The 27,242-nt window shown below is 43.0% G+C and overlaps 1 protein-coding gene across 1 annotated transcript in view; it reads left to right on the top strand.

Annotated features, from left to right (window-relative positions):
- SLAIN2 (SLAIN motif family member 2) overlaps window positions 1-13,021 on the top strand; it is a 786,196-nt gene extending 773,175 nt beyond the window's left edge. The window contains exon 8 of the mRNA XM_069631699.1: window positions 975-13,021. Coding sequence (XP_069487800.1) covers window positions 975-1,041 — 67 coding nt within the window. The 3' untranslated portion in view covers window positions 1,042-13,021. The remainder of the gene's footprint in view (window positions 1-974) is intronic.
- The last annotated feature ends 14,221 nt before the right edge of the window (window positions 13,022-27,242 follow it).

Here is a 27,242-nt window from a genome sequence, read left to right as displayed (position 1 = left end):
TTTTATTGGCCTTTTATCGCACATGAGGAATTACTTATGCGTGGCTAGTAGCATGCAACTCGTGTTTCGTACCTTAAGGATGGCTTACCTTATAGTGCAATAACTTAATGTTTAATTGCTAGATATTTGACTTTTATTAAGCTCCTGAAGCTCGTGGACGAAGAAGAATAGATGTTGGAGACATCTGCAGTGAACGCTTTCCCTTCTCAAACATGAATGGGGACGTGCACCAGAAATGTAAATAATCTGTAAGGCCTTTATTTAATGCAAGCGTTTCTTTATATTCCCATGTGGTCCTCCTCTGCTTTGAGAACGCTGTGTCCTTTATTTCCCCCTTAACTAAAAAATCGTTGCTGAGAGCTGAGATGTTCATACTGTTTGACGTCAAATGATGGGTAACCAGTGATAAAGTCGTATAGATTATCCTGCTGTAAAAAAAGCTGATATTTCTTTTTTTAATCTACTTATTTTACATATATATGTGGGGGGTGGGTAATGGTACGTATGTGTTATGGGGAGTGTTGGGCGGAAGCGGGGGGTGCAGGTGTCTCCCGCCGCATATATATGTGAAAAAAGTTACAAAAATATTTACCACGGGATGATCTGCTGCCAGCTGCTACCGAGTGCCAATGAGTGTTGCGATGTATTCCAACCCCTTCCGACTCTACCCAACACCAGTTGCTATTAAGAATCCTGCTACTGGATGAAAGTCATGTGGATAGTTCTGCATAAGGAAATCTAAGAGCCGTATTTCGGCCGTTCCTAGTTCTAACTCTAACTGCAGATAAGGGGATAATGCCCAGGCACTGTTATCACACAAACGCAATCAGGCATGTATGACCCAACATATGTTCCTATAGAAAATGACTATCGCACAAAACTACTGTTAAAGTCGGTCAAAATATATTGTGGAAAAGATATGTTGCATTTCATTCTTTTCCATTATTAAATCATGTTTCAACACTTTTTTTTAGGTCCTTGGTGGCACCTAGAACATACGGCAACATGAAAGATGACAGCTGGAAGGATGGCTGCTATTGAGGCACACTGGCAAATCCCAGGGTTTCGGCGCTTGATGGACGCATCACTTTCGTGCCAAACTACAAAACGCAGTGTGGACTTTTTAAATCTGACTTTTGGGGATAAACTCCCATTTCACTCTGTCCTTAAATAGCACAATCTGGCAGAGATTATGAAGCAGCACTTTAATGACATTTAACATCAGACATTTTATACTCGTACAATCACTTTTCATGGAGACACTTTCGTTTTTTCTCAGTTACAATTTCAGGTTAAACATCAGTGACCAAGGCCAATGTTTGGATGTTAACGGACATAGTGAATGCCAAAGAAAAATGCCCATTTGAATTACATGAGTGAAATGGCAATCCAAGAATTCCCACACTTCATTTAATCTGTTTTTAATGCAATCTGCGGGTGGAAAGTTTACCAAATGTATATTGTTATCCTGTTACAAATGGGCATCGTTCAAGTGATCACTGCCAAATACAACTACGATTGAGAGTTGTGGCTGTAAAAGTGGCATCCCTTCATCTTTGCTCTTGGAACTTCATTGGCGAAAACTATCAACCTGGGCCATTTGCCCCAATTTAATTGGATGCACGTCTAAATCTAAGGCAGATACACTGGTTGTCTAGGCTGCATCCATCCGTTCGTATGTTGCATCCACGTATCACTGCTATGTGCTTTTTTCTTTTGATTGCCAAAGGTCTGTAAATTGTTTTTCTAAAGACTGGGTGTGTCTATAGACCTACTAATTTGTTTGTGCCATTGACATTCAGCCTTCATTTATCTCTGCTAGGGCACTTTTCTTTAACCAAGAGCAACAATGAAGCTACTGAACGAGGTGTTAACGACTGGGGCAGCTCTGTGATGCCTGAGAAACTACGCAAACACTGTGTATGAATGGCTGGCCTACAGACACTTGTTTCTTCCTGCAGATTGCAGCTCTAAAATACGTAATCACGTCTCCAGTTTTTAGCTGATGTTCTTTGCCACCTTTACCCCTATTATTTAAGTATTTTTATAGCAGAATTCATTCATATTTTTATTTTAGTTTTACCTATAGAACAGGGGTATATTAAAGATGGAAGGTAGTGCTTCCTCTGCCAGATGCACTAATTTGTACTTGGTACGTGGAGATATTGAGACATTTATTACTAATTGCACAGAAAGAGAGTTCATTTGTCCAGATGATTAGAATCGGTAGGCAAACACATTTTTATAAAGTAAGCTACCCTGTTTGTCAAAATTGTACATATTATAGGGGTGGTTCAGTGTGTACGGATTAGCTCTGCAAATAAAGAGCCATTAGACTTTTAAATGTTTTAAATGCCCCTGGAACTTCTCCCCTGGGCCCTCCACTTGTTTTCTTAACCTCATCCTGTTTCAGGATTCTCATGGCAAGATCAGTCTCTCTAAACTGATTAAAGCCATCACATCACGTTGGTCAAGGTGGAACTCAAAAATACACATTCTGCCTTTCTTTTACAATTCTTCAACATCTTTCTCTTTCGTCCCTCAAGGTAGATACTAAATGGCTGCCTGAAGTATTGTTTTGCTGTTCGATCATAACGTGCCTTTTGAGAGTATTGATGGGTGAATTGTATGAGGTACTTAGCGATTCATTTTGAGTGCATTGGGTGTTTCTATGCATTCTTTCCTGTTGGTCGTAGTGTATGTGGATGTTAGACTTAATTGCAAGATGTTGTGGCTGCAGCACATTTTAAAGGTTTATATATGAATATAATATGCCATGAACCATTGGTCAATGCATGTTCACTGGCTGAAGGAGCTTCTTGCAAATTTGTGAATATTTACCCCTGCCTTCCCCTATTCGCACCCCCAAACTCACACTGGCTTAAGATTTATGTGGTACATATATGCATATATGTATACTCGAGCTGGGCGGAGCTAAACTTTAAAATAAGTTTACTTTTTCAGAAAAAGTAATTTTATCCTCCCTGTTGCCCAATTGTTTTCGGAGCAAATGGCCCTATCATGCCAGGTCTGTAAGTTATCTCACATGTCGAGTAGCTTGAGAATGTCCTTGGCCAGCATCTGGCCAGCATGTCCCAACATAAAGCCTGTTGGTTAAACGTGAACCAAGTTTCTATTTCTTACTTCTCTCAAACTGCAATCTCCTCACCCTTAGGGCTTTGAGGGAGGGGAACACCACAGCTAATTAACATTCGCTTTTGAAAGTTTCTTCTGCGAACAATATGGCGAAGATTATTGTCTTTTTCGCTATTCCAAAAAGTAGTCAAACATGTCCTATTTCGCACATAAGAAATAGACTACATTGAGTATAATAATCTGTTGCGGATGTAAAATGTATTCGCAGAAGTGTCCATGAGTAATTCTGCAAGTGTAGGTTTTGAGTGTTCCACTTACAGAAGTGTTCTGGCCAATCTTGTGCGACTTTAAAATGAACTGTATTTAGTGATCGCATTTTTCAATTTCATACCGCCAATCTGTTGCTTAAATTTGATGGCATGGCACGTGTCTGCTAAGCGTAAGAGTAAAAGAAAGGACCACGGTAACGTTTCTCTGCACCCAGCCCCTCCAATTTGGAGGAACTAGTGGCACCTAGCACTGGAAATGGCTTCTTCCAAGACGGCTGTTAAATTAAAAAGAAATGCATGCCGGTTTCGCCCTATAACTCTGGCCTGCCCTGCCTCATGTGGTTAATGCACATTTGACTCGCTTCTTTGTTTTGTGCTGTCCCTTAATGTGACTGCAACCTGCTTTGATATCCTTTTCATGTCTTTCTGCTGAGCTGTATATTTTGGTGCAGGCACCAGGCAGATTAAGCAAAGAAATAGAATGAGCTCCTTTTTTCCTCAGGAATCAACAGTTTTTAGTATATGGCACTGCAGAAATGCATTGAAGTCAATAAATCCAGGGGCCTGCAGCCCGGGGCGCTCAGATGTTTTGGGGTGCAACTCCAAACTATTATTTATGCTGATTTATCCCAGAATATAGGGTTGTAGTGCAAAATATCTTGGGCCAAAAATGGCATTCCCCTACTTAAATTCTTTGTAAGAGATCTGCACAAGGACTGTTAATCCTTTACCACGGAAGCAGACATCTGGCCTGCTTCTCACATTTTTTGTTTGTAAAAGCTGTAATTCACTAAAGTATATCCAGTAGGAGAATATGAATTTTTGCGGCTTCTGAGGGGGAACTACAGACTGAAGGAGCCTAATGGCAAACACAGTACCGTGGTGAGCAAGGATGTTCCCAACATGTGTATAAGCAAATACTTGTGCTGTAAACTATAGTCAAATATTCATGTGTGTTAAAAAATAGAATGCAGAACGTTCATTGGCATACGCTTGTGTATAAGCACACATTTTTACATAGCTGATGCATAAACATTCATTCAGAGCAATTATTTAGAAAAAGCAGTCCTATATACCCTAATTGGCGCTCTGCAGGGCATAAGTGTTGATTGGTTGATACATTGACAATTCATCCCAGTGTTGATGGTTACTCAAGATGCCCCATGATTTTGACTATTCTCATTCAACCACCATTAACTGTTATGGATCTGTGGAAATCACAACTGTGTATTCTGGCCACATTACTGTCCAGTTTCTCCCTTGTTTTAAAGTAAAAGGATTCCGAAATTGTGATAGTTTATACTAGATGCAGCTAATTGGACAGCAGTAAACTGACTTTTCATACGTTTACCAAGCTAGATATGATGGTCTAATTTGAGAAATAATTTTTGATGCTGTTTATCTCAAAGTGCAGGGTAGGCTTATTGTTCCTTTAGAAACCACATTTCTTTCTGGCAGCCCACCCATTATATCGTTACCCGCAATCTTCCTATGAGCATGTGCATAAACCCTCCTACCACCACTTAATTCCCAGCCAAACCTCCACACAATTGTGAGCTTCTCATATTTTAAGAATAAATAGTCAGTAGCTGCAAAAAGCTACTTCATCCTCTCAAGCATTACATTTGAGCCCATCACCACCAGGTGACAAAATGAAGTATTCCTGGTATGTGGGGATGAACATTTTACTAAATGTGCTTGCTGTAGGAATACTCTGAGTCAATAGGTCTTAGAATATGAAGTGCATGAAGTCAAAGAAAGAGGGTTGATTTGTAACTGTTAATCCACTAGGACACTAAGAAGTGTGTTCATTACCCCAAAGGGGCAAAGTCAAGGATGCCAGCCAAGGTCCACATTCCTCTGCTACAATAACAGTTCATGTTCACAGTGCTCGATGCCACTTTCTCCTTGAAAAAAAATCTGTCCTTTCAAAATATGTTTGCTCACCATTCGGGGGAGTCATTACTTCCACATGGGAGTGCAGGGTTTTCTAAAAATTCATGGGTTTGTGGCATTCTGAGAATGGGGAAACATGCAGAAAGATGGTGCTCATTCTACAGGCAACAAGACCGCGCCACTGAATGTTACCTGGGCTTGCAGGAACATGAATTGAAATCTTCCAGTAAATTAGAGTTTAGGGGTTACTCTCGAATTCTATTAGGGGTGCCACTCTCGCTGCGCCAGAGGTACATTCTGATTAGTGGAGCACGCTAGCATAACAGCCTTTTACAGCTGAAAACCAATTTTCTTCTCCCACCTTATGGTGAAAACTAACGTTGTTTGCATGTTTAACATAAAAGCAATCCTCACTTTCTCTCATTGGCCTCTGATGGTCAGGCAGAAATTTAATTGGGGGACCTGGCAAAAAATATGGAAACAGTTTGGGCACACTGCATCATACCTAACACACGCTGGAGGTTACCTAGTAATATCTTCATGGATATTTCAAACATTAAGTCTTGCTTGGTTTTACCTTGATGTCAATGCAAAGACTTCCTCATCTCTACTCACAGGCTACATTACGTGTATCTTTTCATTCAAGCAATGCAGAATTTTAAAGATGCTGGTGCAGTTCCAACACATCCCTAATTTTGATATTCTTACCTTGATCATGGCAGACCCCAGATTGCAATAATCCAATATTAGCCAATGTAAGACTCCTAGTATTTCCACAAAATGTTATCTCGAATGCAGGCCAAGTCTCTCCACTTCTCATTATTTCTTAACGTAAAATCGTGGTTCTTGCAGAACCTGATTTTGTATTTTACCCACTTCGAGGAAGTCGTTCACCAGGGCACAATTTAATAAAGTGAAAGGTGCTTTTCGTTTCTTATATGGCAATAGAGTGTTGTAAAACAAAGTTCTCGTCTGCCCTTGGGGTTTGCAAGAGATTTCTTCACAAGCCTTTTCTTGTTATTTTAATACACATCTCTCCACCCCCTGAACCACTGCCCCAGTTAGGCAACTGGTCAACAGTTTTCAATGTGGTTTTAGTGTTAGTTATCAAAAATTATTTTGATCCTGTTGCAGCCTGTCAGAATTACCATTACCACTTCATTTGATGTGATATATCACTTTCATTTGTTAAGAAAAGTTAGGATTTTTACAGTCCTTGCAAAATTTAGTTTCTTCACTTTCTCTCTGAGAAAGTGACCCTCAAATGTTAGTTGGATTAGTGCTATATTTCTTTTTCAAGCTCAACTAGAGGGGGATCATGTATCTACATAATTGTTAGGATTGGGTGGGGAAATTCCCTAAGCTCCTACTCTATAGTGCACATGTATATTCCATCAGAGCTTTGGCAATATCTGTAGCTTTCTAGGAGCACAAATCAGGCAAGATGGGCAGGTGAGCAAGGTTATGTGCCTTATGTGTAAGCATTATTCTTGGATGTGTCATGCATTTATGTCTTACAAATAAGACAGGCTGCCTTTAGTAATGTTTGATTGAAGCCTAGCATATATCATTCTAGGTTTCTTGCAAGGTTTTGCTGGCTGGTCATGTATTCAAACAGGAAAAAGCTTCTTAGTAACAGTAAATAAGTGACCTTAATGTTGACATTTGTCCTTGTTAGTTTATTGACTTGTTTCTGCCACCAGTGATCACTTTGTACCACCTTAACATATGGCATAATGTAGTTGTCAGTAAGGACATTTATTTCTGGAGGGATGCAGGTAACATGCTGCAAACGGATGTGGCTGAATAGGCTTTGGAAGAGACACTTATTTGCATTTCCTGCCTGTTTAGAGTTATTTGCATCATTTAAGATGCAGTTTATGTCAACCTGGTAAAATCTGCAAATTGTTTAGTGTTTTTTTTATCATTAACATGGTTGGTTTACATTTAAACCTTTCATGATTTTAGGACTAAAACAATTTAATTCAATTCCTCGTAATACATTCTAAAAATGTTTGTGTATAAAAACTGTACATACAAAGCAATTCTTAAATTATAATAAATATATAACATAAACAACTTAAAATATTCTCAATTCATATATATATAACAGCAGGAATTATAAAAATAAAAACACTTATAACTTACATATAGTCAATTAATACCCTGCACCTTCATCTTTATAGAAAAGTACCTTATGGAACCTAATCGTAGCCAAGACTAGACCTGTGTTATTTCCACTAAAAACCATTACCCACCACTCTTCCGAGTGATAACTGTGTAGTGAATAAGAAACCACCCATAGCGCAGTTGCCTGGGGTCCTTTAACACATGAAAGGAGATCTTTACATTTTGTTTTAAAGTCTCTGCCACTGTATGGTCGTTACAGATCCTTCAGTGAATCTGGACTGAAGAATCCTTAACACGCACAGCAAGGACCTATCTTGTCGGATAAAGGTTAATTCGCAACCTTAGGAACTGCCCTCTCCACCACGCATGGGGAAATTCCTCCATGTATTTGGGTACTGTATTGACAGATTTAATCTCTTGTGCCACGTAAGAGAACATCGAACTTTTTACAGTCTATACCAGCGTCGCGCCAATCTTTCTGCCACATTTTCCTTTTCACTGCCAATGGATTACCAATCAGCAGGTCAACAGATGTACAATGTGCTAATACAATCTAGACAACCCTCCTCCCAGAGTAACAAGAGTTTCTCATTCATGTTTGATAAGACGTCTTTCACAACATAAAGCAGAGTTGAATGCTACGCAACTAAACATTTTAAATAATGAAACGGCTTTCCACTGTACCGTCATTGATAATGACGGTTAAAACCAACTTGCAACAGGTAACATGGAACCCCTGATAAGTGATCAAGGTAACCCTTTCTAGCAGCTCATTATTCAGATACCAATTACCAACAGGCTTCTCACTTTTCTTAGATGACTTAATTGCCAAGACCTTTGATTTAGCCATACTTACATATTTATGATGCAACTGATGAAACTGGCGCTGCAAGCCTATCCAGGTCTGTTCAAGAAGCACCAGATTGCCTGCGTATAATAATCAGTTAAAGACAACCCCATTAATGTGCGGGGTGGGGAGGTAGATCTTTCTTCCTGCAAAGCTGCTCCAGTATCACAAATAAACAAGTTAAAAAGCATAGGGGCTAGAATACAGCCTTGTTTTAGGCCCCTGACTGTAGGAATTGGAGTGGACAGGTTACCTTTTAAGGTTTAATCTGGCACGCAGGGAGGTATCAGAGTGAAGGTCCTTCAATATCTCCACCAGATAAGACAGCAAGCCCCAACTCAATAACTTAAGCCACAAAAGTAATCATTTGATGCCATCAAAAGCAAGGGCGGAGTCTATACATTTGGCCATTAATTATGGCTCTTCCGAAAGCTTAATAAAAAACCATTCAACACTGTTCCAGGGCCTTTAACAAATCTAGATTGGAAAATATCAAGCTTATTGCTTTCCTTAACTCACTTATTCAGCTCAGCCAGGACCAGAGGCAACAAAATGTTCCAGTGCATCTAATGCGATAGAACAGTAATTTTTTGGATAACACCGATCCTCTTTCTTTCAAATAGGCACGACTATTGCAGTTTTCCAACTAAGAGGAACCCGGCTAACCTAAAAATGAATAGTATTTTAATAATTATTAAGCTAACTTTTCCAAATGTAAATTGTAAACAAAATCTGTGTTTGTTCTCATGACTTGCCAAATTTTTGAGGGGTTGCTATTCATCTGTGTATTACTTAATCTGTGTCTGTATTCATTTTTGGAAAGCTAGAGAAAGTTTCCATCTCTTTCAAATGCTAAAATCAAAAGACCACCCGTAGGTAAGAATTAGCTTAATCCGTCTCTTCGAATTGTGTTCCTCTTTGTTTTGCCCAAAATGTCCACTATTCCTAACTGGTTTAATTGATGTAATGTAACACAACCGTACATTGATGATGAATTAATGCAAGCTGGAATATGTCGACTTACAAGTTTGACATTCACAAGCCCTTTTTCCAGTTTATTTGGATTCAATACCCTTGCCAAAATGCGTGGTCCACGATAATGCTAGTCTATACAGGCCATTGGGGACTACGAATGTCGTATGGCCTTCAGCTCATTCTAATTCTAGAGTACTGGGCCATATATGTTTCAGTTCTTAGTGGCACTGATCTCATTCCTCCTTTGTAGAGATGCAGGTGGACCCAAGAGCCTGTCGCATTGAAAATGTCCACAACCCACTTTCTCATTTGGGAACTGAAATAAGTTGTTCACAATTGATTTCCAAACAATTAGGTATGATTGTACCTCACCTGCTTTTATCTTGGATGATCATTTAATCAGGTATCATTGCCTGCACAATTAAAAGTCTGATAGTATGCTGCGTATCAACATATCTTGTACTGGCAGGTTCGTTTTCCCCAGACAGGCATGATTTTTAAAGTGACCTAATCTTCATTAGGAAATGCAAAATCATTTGTTGTAATCCTGTATATTGTCAGATGTAATTTTATGCATCTAAATCTCCAAAACAATGCATTTATATTGCAGGGCCCTTTTCATTTCGAATGCTCATAACTGACCTTTTTCAGCAGTTGACTGCTTTTCAATCCGAGGGAACGCATTAAACATCAACTGTATTGAATTTCCTTCCACATTTGAACTTGTTTTGCTCCAATGGAGCCAAACATATACACCCTTTATATGCATTTACAAATAATTAGTTATTTCTGTTTTCTGGCCAGTTTAGTTTGTGGTTGGCCCCACTTTAATAAGAACGCCTCTGCGGACCATAAACCAGCAGAGTTGTTGAATATGAGAAAGTTGTGAACGTCCAGTACATTATTTATTGCATTCAAATGCTTCATATGTATTGCCAAGGGGTAAGATGTCTTTCTGCCTCAGATGAAAGTTGGTTGTTGCACTGTTTTAGCTTTTCAACCATATTGGTTGTCAGTATGGCTAAAGCTATATTTCTTTAGTTTTTTTTTTGTTCTTTGTAGATTGTATTGAATCAGCAGTGCAATGTATATTGGTCAATTTTTGAAATTTTTGTATAGCCATATTTTATTATTGCAGCAAACTACCAAAGTATCTGCAACATTGTATGCGACTGGTGGCTCTACAGTTGAACTGGCAATATCTGATTGCTCAAATTCTATTTTTAAGTATATATTTTCAAGGTGTAAAGTGGAGTTTAGCTTCTTGGAACAAGGAATTGCAATGTGTTGCCATTTATCGCTTTCAAGACATGCTTCCCTCTGCTGACACATTCTCGGGTCTTGGTATTCTCGGGTTGCAATATGCTCCAAATACTCCCTGGATATTCAACATTTTCAAACTGCATTACAAGAACTGATATTCATACTTAGTTGTTCAAATATTGTGCTCTTGGTTAAGGAATATGGCATTTCAAAAAATGCTGGCCCAGTTTCTTTTCCTAAAACCACTAATTTGGAATCCTGTCCTGAATCAAATATTCCAGAAAATGAGCAAATATTTATGTTGGTAGGTTTTATTTCAACACATTTTACACACGTTTATACAAAAAAAGTCCTTCCATGCGTTTTCATTTAATTATTTGAAATGAGCAATTACCTTTTTGAACTGGTTTTCAAATGCTTGTATTCAGTGCTTCTTCATCTGGCCACGTCCAATTCATATCAAAAGTAGCATTTATAATTTAAACTCGAATTATGAAAATGCTTAAGGAATCCTCTAGACTGAGTAAATGTTTGCCTGCAGTCCAGAATCAACTGTCGACGGGTATGTTTTGAAAGCCTTGTGTGGCATGCTCTCCTCCTATATAAGGGGACTTAATACCACTAGTCCTTCATTTATATGCTGTTTACAGAAATGCAGCAGATAAGACGCATCCTTATTTCCATAAGAAAGATTCATTTTCTGGGTGAAACATAATGACACTCTATTACACTGCAGTACTTTCAAAGTAAAACACACGATTGCAAAAGTTAAAACTATGCATTTGTACCATAAGTATGGAGGAGCTAATGTGTTTACTTGTAAAACCAAATAAGATTAATTGCTGTATTGTTTGGTATGACGCATAGGATTCTGGATCCTGGTTCTGGTTTTAAATTGGTTCATTGAAATTGTAAATATGCCTATTTTTTCTTTTTGATTGTCCTTTTCAGTGTTTCAATAATGTATGCCATACTTGTCCATGTTAACTGGTACCTGTATTTGAATGGTAGATTCGTTACAGAAAATAAATCTCCCCATTCTGACGCTCTTATTGCATCCTACTTGGTTTATTTGTTGAGCTTCTAAAAATGCAAAAACAGTTGTGCACTATTATTGATGCAGCTTCCTCTAAAACAACCAATAACAAAAAAAAATATTTTTGCATCCTTGGACAATTGCATAAAATAGACTACCAAAACCATAGTAAAATCTGTTTCCTTTCAATGTTGCAGCATGCCATTTTAATGCAATGTGTTCAAATCCTGGGATCTTCTCAACGGAGCTGTAAGGATGAATGCAATGATATCTGTTCAACTGTATAGTGCAGCATGGTCCATTGGTAGCAATTTCCCAAATTCAAAACCATTATCCATGCTTTTGAAAACTTCATTTCTGATGCTAAACCCATAAGAGCGCCCAGCATTTTATGGTGGGATAATTCCTGGGTACTGTATTTTTGCACGTTTTCAGTGTCTTATTAAAAAAAGACCAAGTGCCTGTGATTAGTTTGATACTAGTAAGTTGAGCTTGGCACAGCTTTCTCTGATTCCATCACAGATCCCGCCTCTTAGAATGGCTGCCATCATGTCCCATTCCTAAGAACAAGAGCTGGGGGTATTTAATCCTGCTGTCTATTTGAAATGATGTAGAGGGTGGCATTTATTTTGCCTTTTGTCTAAAGCAAAGGTTTATATGTTTTAGTACATTGTCAAATATGCATTTTTAGTGTCTTAAAATAATGACCTCTAGAGACATTCGGTTTTAGTTAATGCCATAAATGCCTTAGTTCAGGGCACTGTTGCTCTTATTTTATGGGTAAAAATGTATTTGTCTTTGTTTTAGCACTTTTATATTTGGTTGCTTCCTTTGTCTCTACAGTTCATTCCCTCAGATTATATATGTATACCAGTCACAGTACAAGATCATCAGCCACATCTTTCTAGGTCACACTTTTCAGATGGCAGGAACCGTACATGAAATCAAAAAAACTCATTTTATAAACCTGAATAAGCGGTGCACTTGGATGGTGAACTTGTTTTTTTGTAACACAACCAGTAGCTCTTGTCAAATAGAATATCATTTCTAAAGCAAAATGTATCTGTCCCTTTTGGAACATGTTCATCGGTGGCAGGGATGGTGGAAAGACCCTAATACATTACCAGTTTACCAGATCGGTGAATACAAGGACTTTTTGTGCTTTAAGAGATTCCCATGTTTGGAGAAATGTATGAAACTGTGGATATGAAAAACTAGTGCCTATGATTTACTTAACTTATGCTTATGTTTGATATAGTAGCAAGGTTCTTTCACGTGGATAATTATTTGTGCAATTTTCTCTGAATTGTCATTTGTATGTAAGCAAGCAGAAAGTGTGGGAGGGAGTTCTGCTTCTGAGGTTATTTAATTTTCCTAATGTTTGAATGTTATTTTTTTTGTAAGTGTGTTAATAAAAGTGTACTCAAATTGTAAAAATACAGAAATTCTTAACCTTTTAACATTGCAGAATCTTTTGTATCTAATAAAAAAAATGTGTTGCTTTGGGCACTATTCTAACTTTTTTTTAAATTAAAAATGTTTATTTGCATTTACATTAAAACACATCCAATTTGAAAACATCAAAATGAAATCAGTTTTAATTCAATGCATCAGTTAACCACATGATTTCCAAATAACTTTTATCATTGGTTATTTCTGTCCATTCTTATGTGCTGGCTCATGTCCAAGTGATCGTGACAACTGTCTCAACATCCTACTTAATATCAGAACATCATTTAGTCATTCAATCATTTCATGTTGCTTTAATGCAGCGTCTATGAACTGCAAGATGGCTAGACATAGACTTACTCTCTCACACATTAACATCCGTCGCCACCACTGGCGATCTAAAGTTGTTAGCCGGTAGGCTCTGTGAGCCTTCAAGTAGACAGCACGCAGATTAGTTGGAGCTGTACATGCAGTCACAAGATGGCAGAGGGTTTCCGTTTCCCTGGGCAGACCACAGTATCTGCAGTGTGTTTGAGCTTGTGTTATTTGTTTACTGGCTAGTTTCAACTCTCCGGTGGCCAGTATATTCAATCACACTCATCAACAAATCCCTATAATGTGGAGAGGGACATTTTAATAGAGGTTGCTTGTCAAAACTGTTTTTTCCCATTTCTAGACAAGATCTTATGCTATCTAGGTTTCTTTTACGGATGGTCTCAATGCAATCACTTTCCTGGAATTTTGTTTTGATCTTGTTCATAATTAACTCCTTACTTTCCTTTCTGCCAGGATTCTTTCGACCCTCTCCCACCATGTTTTCATTGGAGTAATTAACTCCTCGCATTCTACTTTCTTTTCTGCCAGGATTCTTTCTACCCTCTCCCACCATGTTTTAAGTGGATGATCGCTCAATTTGTCTATTGAATTGAAGATTTCAAAGGGTGTTTCACTTTCCGCCATTTTGCACTTTCTATAGAACACAATGGACTTCCAGAGGGAGATTCACTCCATGGATTGTAATCTAAGCTCCTGTCTGATTGTTTCGATTGCCAACGAGCTAGCCAGCCTGAGGATCTTTCTCCAAAACAGGCCTTCTAATAAGGCCCATGCTTTCCACGATAAATTGAGCATTCCCTCTGAGCCATAGGTCAAAATGGGCACTACATTTTCGCGGTAGAAGGCCAACAAAGGAGCAAGCAAAAATGTGCAATATCTGCACAGAATTCTCATTCCCTGGGCCGCCAATTGCTTGGTTTTGGCACGAAGTGAGATTGTGGGCTCTAATCTGTTTTTATTGATGACCACACCCAAATACATTGTTTGAACCACTTCTATGTTCTCATATCAAACCCACCACGCCATCTCACGGTACTGTTATCTTGTCTTAAAGTGCTTCTGAGCAAACCCCGACTCTATGGCCCGATTGGGGGTCTCGGAGCACACTTGATAGCAGAGATCGGATGGTTATCGATTAGACAAGACACCCATTGACCGTTGACCTAAAGTAACTCTTGGTCCTCGGTAATATCACAAATCTTTTGCCATTCAGCTGAGTAGACCGTGAAGCTCCCCGTAGACGGTGGTAGAGTAATAATAAAATCTTCAGAACAAGGTCTGAAGGGACCTTTGCTTCACCACATAATCCCTTCCCACTCCTACAGGCAGCTGAGCGGGAGAAAAGCCGGAGAAGGCGGTGACCCCGAGAATCCAGAGAAGAAACATATGAACGGTGAGTGAAAAAGACTAATGCTTTGACAAAAAGTATATACCTTGGAACAAGTAAGGGAAAAGGTAACGGAGGGAGGCAGGAAAACAAAATATAGTCAGAAGTAGAGAAGAATGTGTATATATATGGGGAAGGAAATAATGACTCAAGAATAATTAAGTAGACAGAGAGGATACCGGGGAAGACACCCAAGAAGTGAGAGGATTTGCCTAATTCCTACGCTTTTAATATAAGCGGCTAGAAGAAACCTGCATCCAGAGTCCCAAATAAAGGGGAAGGAATAGGCCACCACAGCGACTAAAGGCGCTTTTTGTGAAAGGGATGGGTTTAAACTCCATGTCGGGGTAAGGGTATTAAAGGCAGAGGTATATGTGGCCAGCTGGAGTTTGTGTAGTCTGTTAACATCTGTCTTATGTGTGTGTTGTGACGTTGTAAGTCTAACATTTTCCTTAGAGGAACTTGACATAGGATTTACATCAAGATTTATGTGTGTGTGTTCCTTAGAGGAACTTGACATAAGATTTACGTCAAGATTTATGTGTGTGTTGTGACGTCGTAAGTCTAAAATTTTCCTTAGAGGAACTTGACATAAGATTTTTTATTAAATAACTGAGATATTGTAGTATACGAATTGATGTTTGAGTAAAATAGAAGATATAAAGTTTTGTGGAAAAAACGGGATTGGAGCTTGCAGTGATTGGTGCTCGCTCATATTGTTGGAATTGTTTGTCACGTAAAGCGTTAACAAGTGTTATATAAAGGGAAAGGAAACAGATTTAAGCATGGAAGACATAACTCCATTAGCACACCTGTGCAAACAGTTGCTGAAACAAGCTGAAAAAATACAGTGCAGAATGGGTTAAAGGAACTGCCCACAAAATGTGTATGCCTTGGCCAAAGGGCGGGTCATTATCTAAATCTGTTTTGAAACACATGACAACATACTTGCACGCCACATACACGGGCAAAAAATAAGACAAACGCCTAGCTAGTCTAGAGTTGTGGAAATGCATCAACAAGACAAGGAAGAGGAACCGCCATTAGACTGCATACTTAACGTATGTACAGAGGGGGGTGAGACGCCCTCAGCACCACCCGCCCCGTCTGAAACCAAAATTGAAAATAAGGAGGAAGGGTTATACCCGCTCAGGGAACTTAAGGCAGCCACGGGGTATAGCAACCCAGCGTATGAGTCACCTGCGCAAAGTAGTGATGAAAATCAAGATAAAGAAAGAGATAGAGGTATTACCTTCAAAGTCCTGAGGGACAAGGAGAGACGTGATGACGAGAGAATAGACCAGACACAGGCAAGTACATCTCTCGACAAAGAGAGAGAAGGCAAAAGATGGAAAGGAAGCGATTACATAGCATTCGCAAAGAACAAATGGATGGGAGGGCAGATTTTATTGAAACTCGATGGCAAAGGCATTGATGACGGAAAACAAAAGGAGAAGTTAGATGATGTACAGAAAAAGGAGAAGGAAAAAGAAAAAGGATTGAGAGATGAAAGAATAAGGAAAAAAGATGGACAGAGACGAGAACAGTTATATCGTGATGAGCTAGAAAGGCAGCACAATCGTAAACAGGGAGCAGCCAATGATCAAGACAGACGGGAGCAGCGAAGGTTAGAGGAAGAGCAAAGGATATGAGAGAGAAGAATAAAGAGACGAAGGGATGAGGAACCCCAAGGGCAAATGAATGTAGAGCTGCAAAGAAAGTGGAGGAAGAGGATGGGGTCAGAGAAGAAGCGAGGAAGCGCAGAGAATTCGATGACGATGTAGAACGTAAGCGAAGACAGAAATCACGTGATCTTGAATATCTGGAAAGAGAAGTTAAAAAACCTGATCCAGTGGTAGACTGGGAGGACATGGAATTCTTTCCCAAGTATGATTCGGTACAAGGCACAATTAGAGCGAATATAGAGGATGACTTTGACACCAGAAGCATCAGAGAAACGATCGATAGGATATATGATGAAATGGGGCTAGAACAAGTACCCCAAGGGGAGGGGGAAAACGAGCACCTGGAGAGCACTCAGCTTTACGACACTGAGGATGTCTCCCGAAGTGGTGGGAATAGAGAACTATCCCTAGATAAATTGGAAATGAGCAGGAACAAAGAGGATGCAAGAAGTTGCACGAGTTGGGGGCAGACAATGACTGGCACAGAAAGAGGGGAGTGTGAGGAAAAGGAGGACGAGAGGAGACGCGAAAAACGATTCTCAAGGGGAAAAGGGAAGAGATGGTCAGACACTAGTGAGCCTGCACCGAGGACAATCAGTTAGCCATACCGTCAGACTGACACGAAGAAGTATCTCACGGTCAGAGGGGAGTGTCTCCACCACCCTATGTGAGTCGGCTAAGGACAGTGCCAGGTAGGCGGCGATGCAGGAATATTACCCCTGCAATAGACAGAACAATAATGAGAGAAGAGCGAGAGGGCTAGGCGTCCCAATTTCCGCTGCTCGAGAAAGGTGAGACGAGACCACAATATATTCCATGGCCACACATGGATCTGGAAAACCTGAAAAATAAGCTTCCAATGCTAACACCGGGAGCCGGAAAATGAATACACGAGCTAGAAAAAATTACGGGAGGGAACACTTTAGCTATCGGGGATATCAAAGGTCTCTTAAGCTCCATACTTGGTGATAGAGCAGACGATGTGTGGATACGAGCAGGTTACCCTGGTGTGACCACAGTTAATACTGCGCATGACAGAGCTCCATTTAACAGTTGCAGAGCCGCGGTATGGAAAGCACTACGAGTGCTATACCCAGATACTTCCGACATGGGAGCTATCATGACACGTAAAATGAAGGAGTCAGAAGATCCGTTGATTTACGTTCCAAATTTTCAAGACGCATGGGTACTCAAGACTCGGAAGACTGGAATCTTGGGGGAAATCTATACGTGTGTTCTACCATATATTGTGCCAAGTGCTGCCAGAACCGGTACAGAAACAGCTAAAGAAATTGGTAGGAATCGAGGCCGAGCCATGGTCAGAAGTACAGTTGACCATCGCACACTATTGCAGGCTGCTGCAAGAAAAGAATCGCAAAAAGGAAGCTGCACGAAAGGGCAAAATGAGTGCACAAGAAATTGTCAAAATATGCTCTTGAATTAGCAATGATAACTAACGCAGCTGAATCCAGCATGCCACAAGTCAAGAATCCACAGCAGAAAAATCAGGGCAGTACAGGGTTTTACCCCAGGGCAAGATGATTTCGAGGAAGAGGATGGCAGAGTAATCGGGGAGGTTTTCAGAGTAATCTGGGAGGTTTTTAAAATATGCAAAATGGCAATCAAGACATGTCAAATGGGCAAGTGGTTGGACCGCCGCCAGTATGTCATTTGTGTGGAATAACAAGGCATTTAGTGCGCACATGCAGAAATCAAAGCATGATGCAAAACGGCATAGGAATAGGAGCAGGCATGGTGAATCCACCTGTGTTTTTACAGCAGGGAGTTGCACAGAATCACAGTGCAACAGCAAATGCCAGGAGCACAGCAAAACTTGCAACCTCAGAATTTGATGAGTTTTCCACAAGGACAGTCATCAGTCGCCTATGCAACTGTCACAGACAGTAAGTACAGGACAGGCTGCAAACCCTGGAATGAGGAATAATACTGGTGATGGGGGGTTAGGGGTGAGTACATTTGCACAAGGTGGGACAAAATTATATATGGACTAGGACAGCTCACTGGGAACCTTTATGTGTTATATCCGATCAGTGACACTATTCAAACGTATGCAAAATTATTAGAGCATACGCAGGACACACAGCTATGAGGGCTGTACCATTGGAGCCCGAAATATTCACATATGGAATATATGTGCTAATGGTGGGCTGCCAGGCGTTGCAGACAAGATCATGAGCACTCCAGATGAATTTCTATTCAGGCCAAGAATACATATGCACGAGGAAAGGGGACAATTATTTCCCTTGATAATACACATAGCCATCATGCGAGGGGATAGTGGTTTTGATCGATCGATTATGATGATGAAGGCCTACAATGGTGCACAGTAATCGCCATCGAAGAGGGGTACCAATTGACTGACATCACTGATGACGATCTGTTTGACGAGCAAGCAGATATGGGAGAAACAGTTGAGATAAACCTCACTTTTTGGGTGAGCATGATCAAAAGAGAAGTGCTTCAGAGAATGTTGGCACAGAACCGTCCTGAATATTTTGATGACGACATGGCCCAGGTGCTTGTCTCAGTATGGACTACAGGCCTCTATGATGTAGGCTTATTGAAAGGAGTCGGAGAATGGAAAATTAAACTGAAGCCAGGAGCCATTCTTCCAAAGGTATGACAATACCCCGTGTCCAGGGAGGCAGATGAAGGAATTTTTAAGACAATTTCAGCTATGATGGAGCAGGGCATCTTAGTGACGTCAGTCGTCCTGCAATACTGCAGTTTACCCTATCAAAAAATCAAAGGGAGGGTCTTGGAGGCTAATTCAAACTCTGAGGCCGATAAATGATATTGTTGAAGCAGAGTTCCCTTTAGTCCCTAACCCGGCTACAATCCTATGTAATATATCTGTTGATGCAAAATATTTCACGGTGATTGACTTGAAAAATGCATTTTTCGCATTCGCGTTGCACCGTAACTCACAAGATCTGACGTCGTTTACGTTCAGACAGATGCGTCTGAAAAGCATGAGATTACCTCAGGGTTACTGTGAGTCTCTTTAACATCTTTACAGAGTCCTTCAGATGGACCTAAGCAATATTGCATTAGAACGTGTTGTCTTGCAATATGTGGATGACATCTTAATTTGCAGCATGACAGGAGCAATGCAGACACGATTCTGTTCACCTATTGACTATATTGGCTGAGAAAGGATATAAGGTTGACAAAGAGAAGTTACAGTATTGTCAACGAGAAGTACTCTGCATAGGTCAGCTGATCTCACACGAGGGGAAAAGTTACCCCAGCAAGAGCTGAAGCCATACTAAACACAGCCAAGCCACACACAGTAAAGCAGATGCAGAGTATTTTAGGCCTGTGCAATTATTTCAGGGCATGGGTCTTCGACTACAGCTCTTACACCAAGCCTTTGCTTCAGGCCCTAAATAAAGCACAAGTGACGAAAGAAAGGATTGAATGGTGTGAGACCATGGAGGAAGGATTTGCTGAACTCAAAAGAGCAATTTGCACAGCACCAGTTTAAGGAATCCCCAATTATGCAGAGGAATTTTACCTGTTCTCACACACGGATGGCAGCGTTATGACTGCAGTGCTCGCAGAGAGAACCACATTGGGGTGCAAGCCCGTGGCATACTATAGTGGAAATTTGGACCCAGTGATGAGAGGCCATTTCCTGTGCGAACAAAATTTAGCTGCTGCAGCGTTCGCCATCGAGAAGGCTACTACCATTGTAATGGGATGCTCAATGACGTTGTACGTCTAGCACTCGCTATTTGATATTCTAGAGAAACCGAAGGGCACACGAACATCTCAGAGAGCTTCTGCTTATGAAGTGATCATAGCGAATCCCTCGATTAAAATAGTCTGCTGCCGGATAGTGAACCAAGCTATGTTCATAGCCGAGCCAGTCACTGAAGGAGAGCCAATACATGACTGCGAATTATGAAGAATTCTATGATGAAATCCCCAGAGTGAAAAAAAACGCATTGGCAGAAGGAGAAATTGTCTTCATTGACGGTTCTTCGAGAATCGATCAAAACGATGGACCAAGATATACAGGCGTTGCTGTGATGAAGCACACAGCAAATGGAGAATTTCGAGTACTCCTTAGTGCACAAATACCATCTCATTATTCAGCACAGGCTGCACAAATATTGGCCTTGATGCTTGCGATTGAGAATCACGTAGACCAGGAAGTAACTGTGAACAGTGACTCTGCCTATGTGACGTCAACAGTGCGCACGGGCTTAGCGCGCTTGAAAAGGAGGGGCTTACCTCCAAGCAGACGGCATGCCAGTACAGCATGCAGCCTCATTGGACAGACTGATTAAGGCACTACAGCTCCCAGTGGGCATAGCGGTCGTGAAATGCGCTGCCCACACGAAGGGGACTGATTTTATCTCACGACGAAATCAAGCAGCAGACACGGAAGCCAAGCGTATGGCATCCAAGCGTGAGACGATCATGGAAGTCGCTCACACAAATGAGAAAATGATTGTTGCACGGATTGCACCTGAAAACTACAATAATCCCTCTGAAAGCTTGTGGCGACAAGACATCACTGGTAAAGCAGTGATGCCTATAGCCCTGTTAAAATTAGCGCTGGAGCAGTTACACTATCCGGCACACACGGCAAAAGAAATTCTAGCGGCAACGCTCGTGGAAGACTGGTTCATACCGAACTTAACCGAGCACGTCGCATTTTTTATAGTGCACTGTATAATCTGCCAACAGTTCACAGCTGGGCACACATTAAAGGTAATGAGGAGTCATCCAAAGGCCAAATGGGCCTTTTCAGCACTTGCATATCGATTACGTCGACCTGATTTAACTATGTAACAGGTACAGATACCTAATTGTTGTGGTGTCCATTCGCTAGATGGATAGACGCAGGTCCATGTACACACCCAGACTCTACCTGTGCAGCCACATTTTTTGTGAGGGAGCTATTTCCCAGGTGGGGGGTATGTGAAACCATGAGATCAGATAACGGGACCCATTTTGTAAATGAAGTTTTTGAACAGATTAGCTTGCTGCTTGGTATTAAGCACAAGTTCTCGTTGGCGTATCACCCAAAAGGTAACTGGATATGTGAGAAGCTCAACGGCTTATTAAAGGAGAGGATAGCCAAGTTGAAGCTTACTCTAAGAAAGACATGGTTGCACTGCCTTCCTTTGGCACTGTATGCACTCAGGAATCAACCCAGTTCTGACCATCTTACGCCCACACGAAATAGCCACAGGAAGAAGAATGCACACTCCCCTGACACCCCAGACAGAGCTAGATGTGATGCCCAGTCAACAGGAGAAATCTTACGGTCTGAAATGCAAAATTACTTGAATTGCATGACATCTTGCCTTACTGTAATTTCAGACCAGCTGCAGCGACGACGAAAAGGGTACAGGGCAGCACAGAACACAGGAGATACTACTACAGGCATAGCTCAAGGACTTTGTGTTACATCCATTTTCCCTGGAGACACCAACTTGGTAAAGTACCATATGAGGAAAAGGTGGGACAAGCCAAGGTTTAACGGTCCCTTTACAGTGGAAGACTGCACTCCCTCGGTAGTAAAGCTACAAGGAAGGAGCGCTTGGATTTTTTTTTTGGGTGACATCAAACCATACATCGGAGAAGGCCCCCTGCCCGCACCTCAGTGCGAGGAGACTACAGACTTGGAAGAACCACAGCACGTGCAGACGAGATCCAGGATGAGGAAGGATGGCGCATGATCAGCAGCAAAGTAAAGACAAAGAACTTTTGTGCAATAGTTGTTTCACTTTGGACATTCCTCTGAGCGAAAAGGAGGATAAGGACATAAAAAACGGGCACACTGTGCATCCTAGTTGCAGGGTGAAGAACATTTTTATAAACCACAGCATAGTCTGTTGACTTTGAACTTTGGACTAAGGCACACTGAAGCCTTGACTAGAAAAGAATATGCCAACTTTTGATCGAGGACATTGGAAGAAAATACAGTATCCAGATTCCTTCCTCACAGAGACCTTGTTCGGAATCACTTATTCTCATGATGCATGCCCCCGGAAGACCAGACCAGGCCCAGCAGCCCCGGAAGCAGGCATCATGCCACTTGGAGCATGCCCAAAAGCCCCAGTTAGGGGCTGTTTGGGTACAGTCCTGGCGCCTATGGCGCCAGGCTCATAAAGATAAAGTCAGTCCTGGCGCCATGGGCGCCAGGCTCATTATTGATAATTTACCTGAAGCAGACCATGCTGCATACTCACCTGAGGCAGACCATGCTGCTTGAAGACGCAAGCCAAATGAGGCTTAGGAGGGACTATTTTACTGAAGGGACTATTTTGTTACTTGGGTGGGGCTGTGGAAGAATACTTACCTGGATCTTCTTCCAAGGCTATTTAAACCACGCCCGGACAGCCACACGTGCTTCGCGTTATTCTGCTTGCTGCAGCCTAACGCTCACCGTGTTTTCAGAAGCTCCAGTCTTCAGCCACGCCCGCTTCAGTTCTGGGACTCCTGAAACAAGAAGGCAAAAAGGATAAAGGTTAGAACAGGAGTTTTAACTTTAATCCTTACCTGGATCCTGTCCATTTCGCCACGAAACTGAAAGACAGAAGTCTTTGAAGCATCGCTTCACATTCCTACGGCGCCACGCTGAACTCACCTGCTTGGCGGTACTTCAGTATTCCATCACGCGCTCTCCATCTCGTGGCCGTCCTCCGACACCTAAGGAGACAAAGACAGCAGGGTGAGCAAGGGGACTCTCTAAGGCCATACAAGCTACCCCCAAGGACTTACCTGATTTACCACAGGAGGTACTCACCTCATTTCGGTTCGGCACAGTCAACTCGGCTTCATCGCCGTACCCCGGCCCCTAAGGGGAGAAAGCAAGGACAATACCAGTTACCCCCCACAAAACTTACCTGATTTACCACGGGGGTCTCACCTCATCTCGGGTCGGCACAGTCAACTCTGCTTCATCGTCGTACCCTGGCCCCTAAGGGGAAAAACACAATAGACTTACCTGAATCTTACCGAGTGCCATTTGGAAATCTTCGAGTGGATCATCGGCAACTTGCAAGGAATTGGACAGAGTGAAGAGCAGACATTTGAACTCTTATGAACAATTGGACTTTAGAGTCAATACTGGAACTCACCAATTCCTCTACGCCAGTAACTGGTCATCAACGCGCCCCTGCGGTCGACGCAGGATGGAGAGCTCATCCTTCCAAACCATCAGGTGAGACTAAGGAGTGGACATCAAGGGTGATCAGTGGGAAGACAACGGGAGTGAGGAAGGTGGGTTGACACTCAATTCCACGGGTGGTTAACTCCTCTTCTCCTTTGCAGAAGAATATTCTTGCGAGCCAGACAAACTAGGATGAGCGGGCCAGTCCAGTCAGTCATCTCGGCGCTACACGTCACGCTGGTGGAAGTAACAGCGGCCCAGTTCCGGTCGACGCCCCCGTGGGAACCAGGTGAGCATACAGAACGCGAAGCCTACCCACAAATACCCACCTGGGCGTCATGGAGACCTCGGAAACTGATCAGTTGGCCCAATTATTAGGGGAATTAAGGGCCAAAGTGCATTCCGCCCGCCAAGAAACCAATGCCCTCAGGAGGGAACTGATAGTGTCAAAAGAACGAACTGATGAGTTGGCCAGACAACTATTACAGAGCCAGGCTGGACAAACACCTCTACCAGGACTTGGGGCAAGTCCAGCTCCTGTACCATCGAGTAACCCGGTGCAGATAAATTTACCTGGAGCCGTTCCTTTGGCTCCGCCTGAACGCTTTGCCGGAGACCCAAAAGGGTTTGCAACATTCATGAATCGATGCCGCTTGCACTTTTTATGTAGACCTGGAGCTTTCCCAAATGATCAGGCCAAGGTAGCCTTTGTACTGTCATATCTCAGCGGCAGTGCAGCGGATTGGTCCATTCCACTAGTTAACCAGGATGACCCGATTCTTCGAGATTTCAAGGGTTTTCGAACAAGTATGGAAAGACTATTCGCCCGACACTCCCGAGGACAGGCTTTGGACAACAAACTTTTATCCCTACGTCAAGGTAACCAGGATCTTTTATCTTACATTGCAACTTTCAATAGATTAGTAGTGGAAACCGAATGGCCTGAACGCAAGCGAATCACATTATTCCATCGAGGACTTCGAGGAGAACTCAAAGATGTTTTGGCCCAAATCGTGACCCCGCTTCAAGACTGTGCTGAATATATAGATCTAGTGGTCCAGCTCGATCACAGACTTCAAACCAGGAAGGCTGACCGAACCAAGTTTGAGAACAGGGTATTGGTTAAAACCCACGTAAGCTCCAAGGGAGTAGATGTCTCAGAACCGATGCAAATCGGGGGGGTTAAAGGACCCCTAACCCAAAAGGAGAGAGATAGAAGACGGCAACTGCAATTATGTTTATATTGCGGAACTGCTGGTCATTTTCTTCGGAACTGCCCTGTAAAACCACCCAAGAAAGTTAAAGGAGCAGCAGACAAAAACCATGTGAAATCTGACTCGGGAAACGACTATGCCCGGCAAGCTTAGAGGTCCGCTTGCCGAGCTTAAAGAAGGACACTCTGACCTCGCATTTCACCATACCCATGGTCCTTGTAGATCCAGAGCAGCCATCACGCATCACGCGGTAAAGGCGTACGTAGACAGTGGAGCCATAGGAAATTACTTGGACTGGGAATTGGCTACCAGGATGAATCTATCTCTCACCCGCAAGACCATGGCCGATGTTGTCACCACTGTAGATGGAACGGAAATCGCCTCTGGACCCGTAACTCATTCCACTGCAGAGATGACATTGCAAACATAATCCCTGTATTGATTGGCGAGAGAAGAGACTAACCTTCCCAGAATGTGCTCACACCTGCTACCCAAGGAAAACTCAAAACTCAGTCCTGACCCCAGTAATTCCAGTGGCAATTCAATTACCTGTTGAATACCAAGACTTTCAGGATGTCTTCCAAAAGGAACAGGCAAACACCTTACCTGCTCACAGATCGTATGATTGTCAAATAGATCTTGTACCTGGAGCACAACCACCTTGCAGCAGAATCTATGCCCTTACGGAACCCGAAAATCTTCATTCGAGGGGATTGGGTCCTCCGACGTATTCCATATCTATGACATGTAATCACCACAGCTGTGCTGCTTCAGAAACTTTTTTCGGCGTCTGCGTCCTGCGTCGATGACGTCGATGCGCCGTCGTCGAGGACCTCCTCCGACGTCTGACGTCATCCGATGTGATAACTAGGACGCACGACGCCCGTAGCCTCAGTTCCGTTTTTTCCGCGAACGTGTTGCTTCGTGTTTCTCGGTTTAAACGTCTCGACTCTTTGGAGTTCTGTTCTTCTCGGTTCTTCGAACCTGTTCGTTTTGTGAAAATCCTTCAGAAGATGTCTTCTACTTCGTCTTCGACCCCGCGTCCGGGTTTCAAGAAGTGCGGGGTGTGTGGGTCCAAGATGTCGGTGACGGACTCGCACGACGCCTGCCTCTGGTGCCTCGGGGAGGCCCACGACACGGATGACTGTATCGACTGCCAGTCGCTCACGTCCAAAGCCTTACGCGAACGTAAGAAGTTGTTGTCGGTAGGTCGGGTGTCCAAGCCCCGGAAGTCGAAGTCTGCGGGGCTTTCGACGGTTGATTCGAGGGGTGACTCTCCGTGTCATCGTCGGAAGTCTCGTGGGTCTCCTTCTAGGAGTCGGTCTCGCCACTCCTCAGCCTCTTCGAGGCCTTCTCGGAAGCGCCGACACCGGTCGTCTTCCAGGTCCTCTTCGGAGGACTCTGCCCGGCACGTCGCTTACCCCTCCAGCCGTGCGACGCCGGAGGAATGGGCTTCCTTTGGGAAGAAGATGCTGGTGATTGAGTCGCAGGGTACTCAGCCGTCTGCGCCCCCGAGTGGGGTCGGTCGTGTGAGGTCGAGAGACACCGCTCGCAAGAGTGGTCGGCACGAGTCACGGGAGAGGTCCCGTTCGGACAAGGGGACTCGTTCTCGACGTACCCGTTCCAGGTCCCGGTCCTCGACGCGTTCGAGACCGTGTGCACCTGTGAGGCCTTCGAAGAAGGCATCGACGTCTGGGGCGTTGAGGGCGTCGACAGGCTTTCTCGAGGCTCTGGCTCCGAGGAAGTCGTCGATGCTGTCGACGCTCAGGTCGTCGAGGGACACGCTCGGGGCTCCGGCCTCGAGGGCTGTGTCGACGCCGCCGATTCTAGAGGCGCTGCATCTGACGTCGACGCCGATTTCCTCGACGCCGATCCTCTCGGCGCCGATGACGGTTCTCTCGACGCTGGCGCCGATTCGCTCGACGCCATCGACGCCTTTCGTGTCGGAGGTACCCTGTGGCACGGGTGGACCCCCTAGGAAGGCTCTGGTTTAGAGCAAGCACTCTAGGGTGCCTTCTTTTCGCCGCCTGGACTATATTTCAGAGGCGGATGAGGATTCTGATGGCCTGGTTCCTAGTCAGGTTCCGGATGGAATTGTCTCGGGCCATAGTCAGTTTGACGAGTTGAGACAGTCACTGCATGATGCCAGTGGACTGGACACCTCTCCGGAGGTGGAGTTTTGTAGGCCTGAGCCTGGCTCTCATGCTGATTCCTCGTACCGGCGCCTTATGGCTAGGGTTTCTGAGTACTTGGGATGGTCTGCTCCCCCAGGGGAGTTTGTGCAGGATGTTCTGACGGACATCCTTGATGTTGGTCCCCCAACTGACCCGGTTCTGCCGTTCCATATGGCTTTACAGAGAAGGGTGGCGGCGGCTTGGACTGCTCCGGAGAGTCTCCCGGCGGTGGGCAGACCATTGTCGCGGAAATACCGTCCAGCCAGTGGCGACCCCTGCTACTTGACCAGGCACCCCACTCCGGAGAGTTTGGTGGTGCAGGCGGCCACGGC

This window comes from Ambystoma mexicanum, chromosome 6q (genome assembly GCF_040938575.1).
Source record: "Ambystoma mexicanum isolate Mex_15411 chromosome 6q, UKY_AmexF1_1, whole genome shotgun sequence".
Lineage (NCBI taxonomy): Eukaryota > Metazoa > Chordata > Amphibia > Caudata > Ambystomatidae > Ambystoma > Ambystoma mexicanum.
The sequence above is the reverse complement of the archived record's forward strand: the minus strand, read 5'-3'. Positions and strand labels throughout refer to the sequence as shown.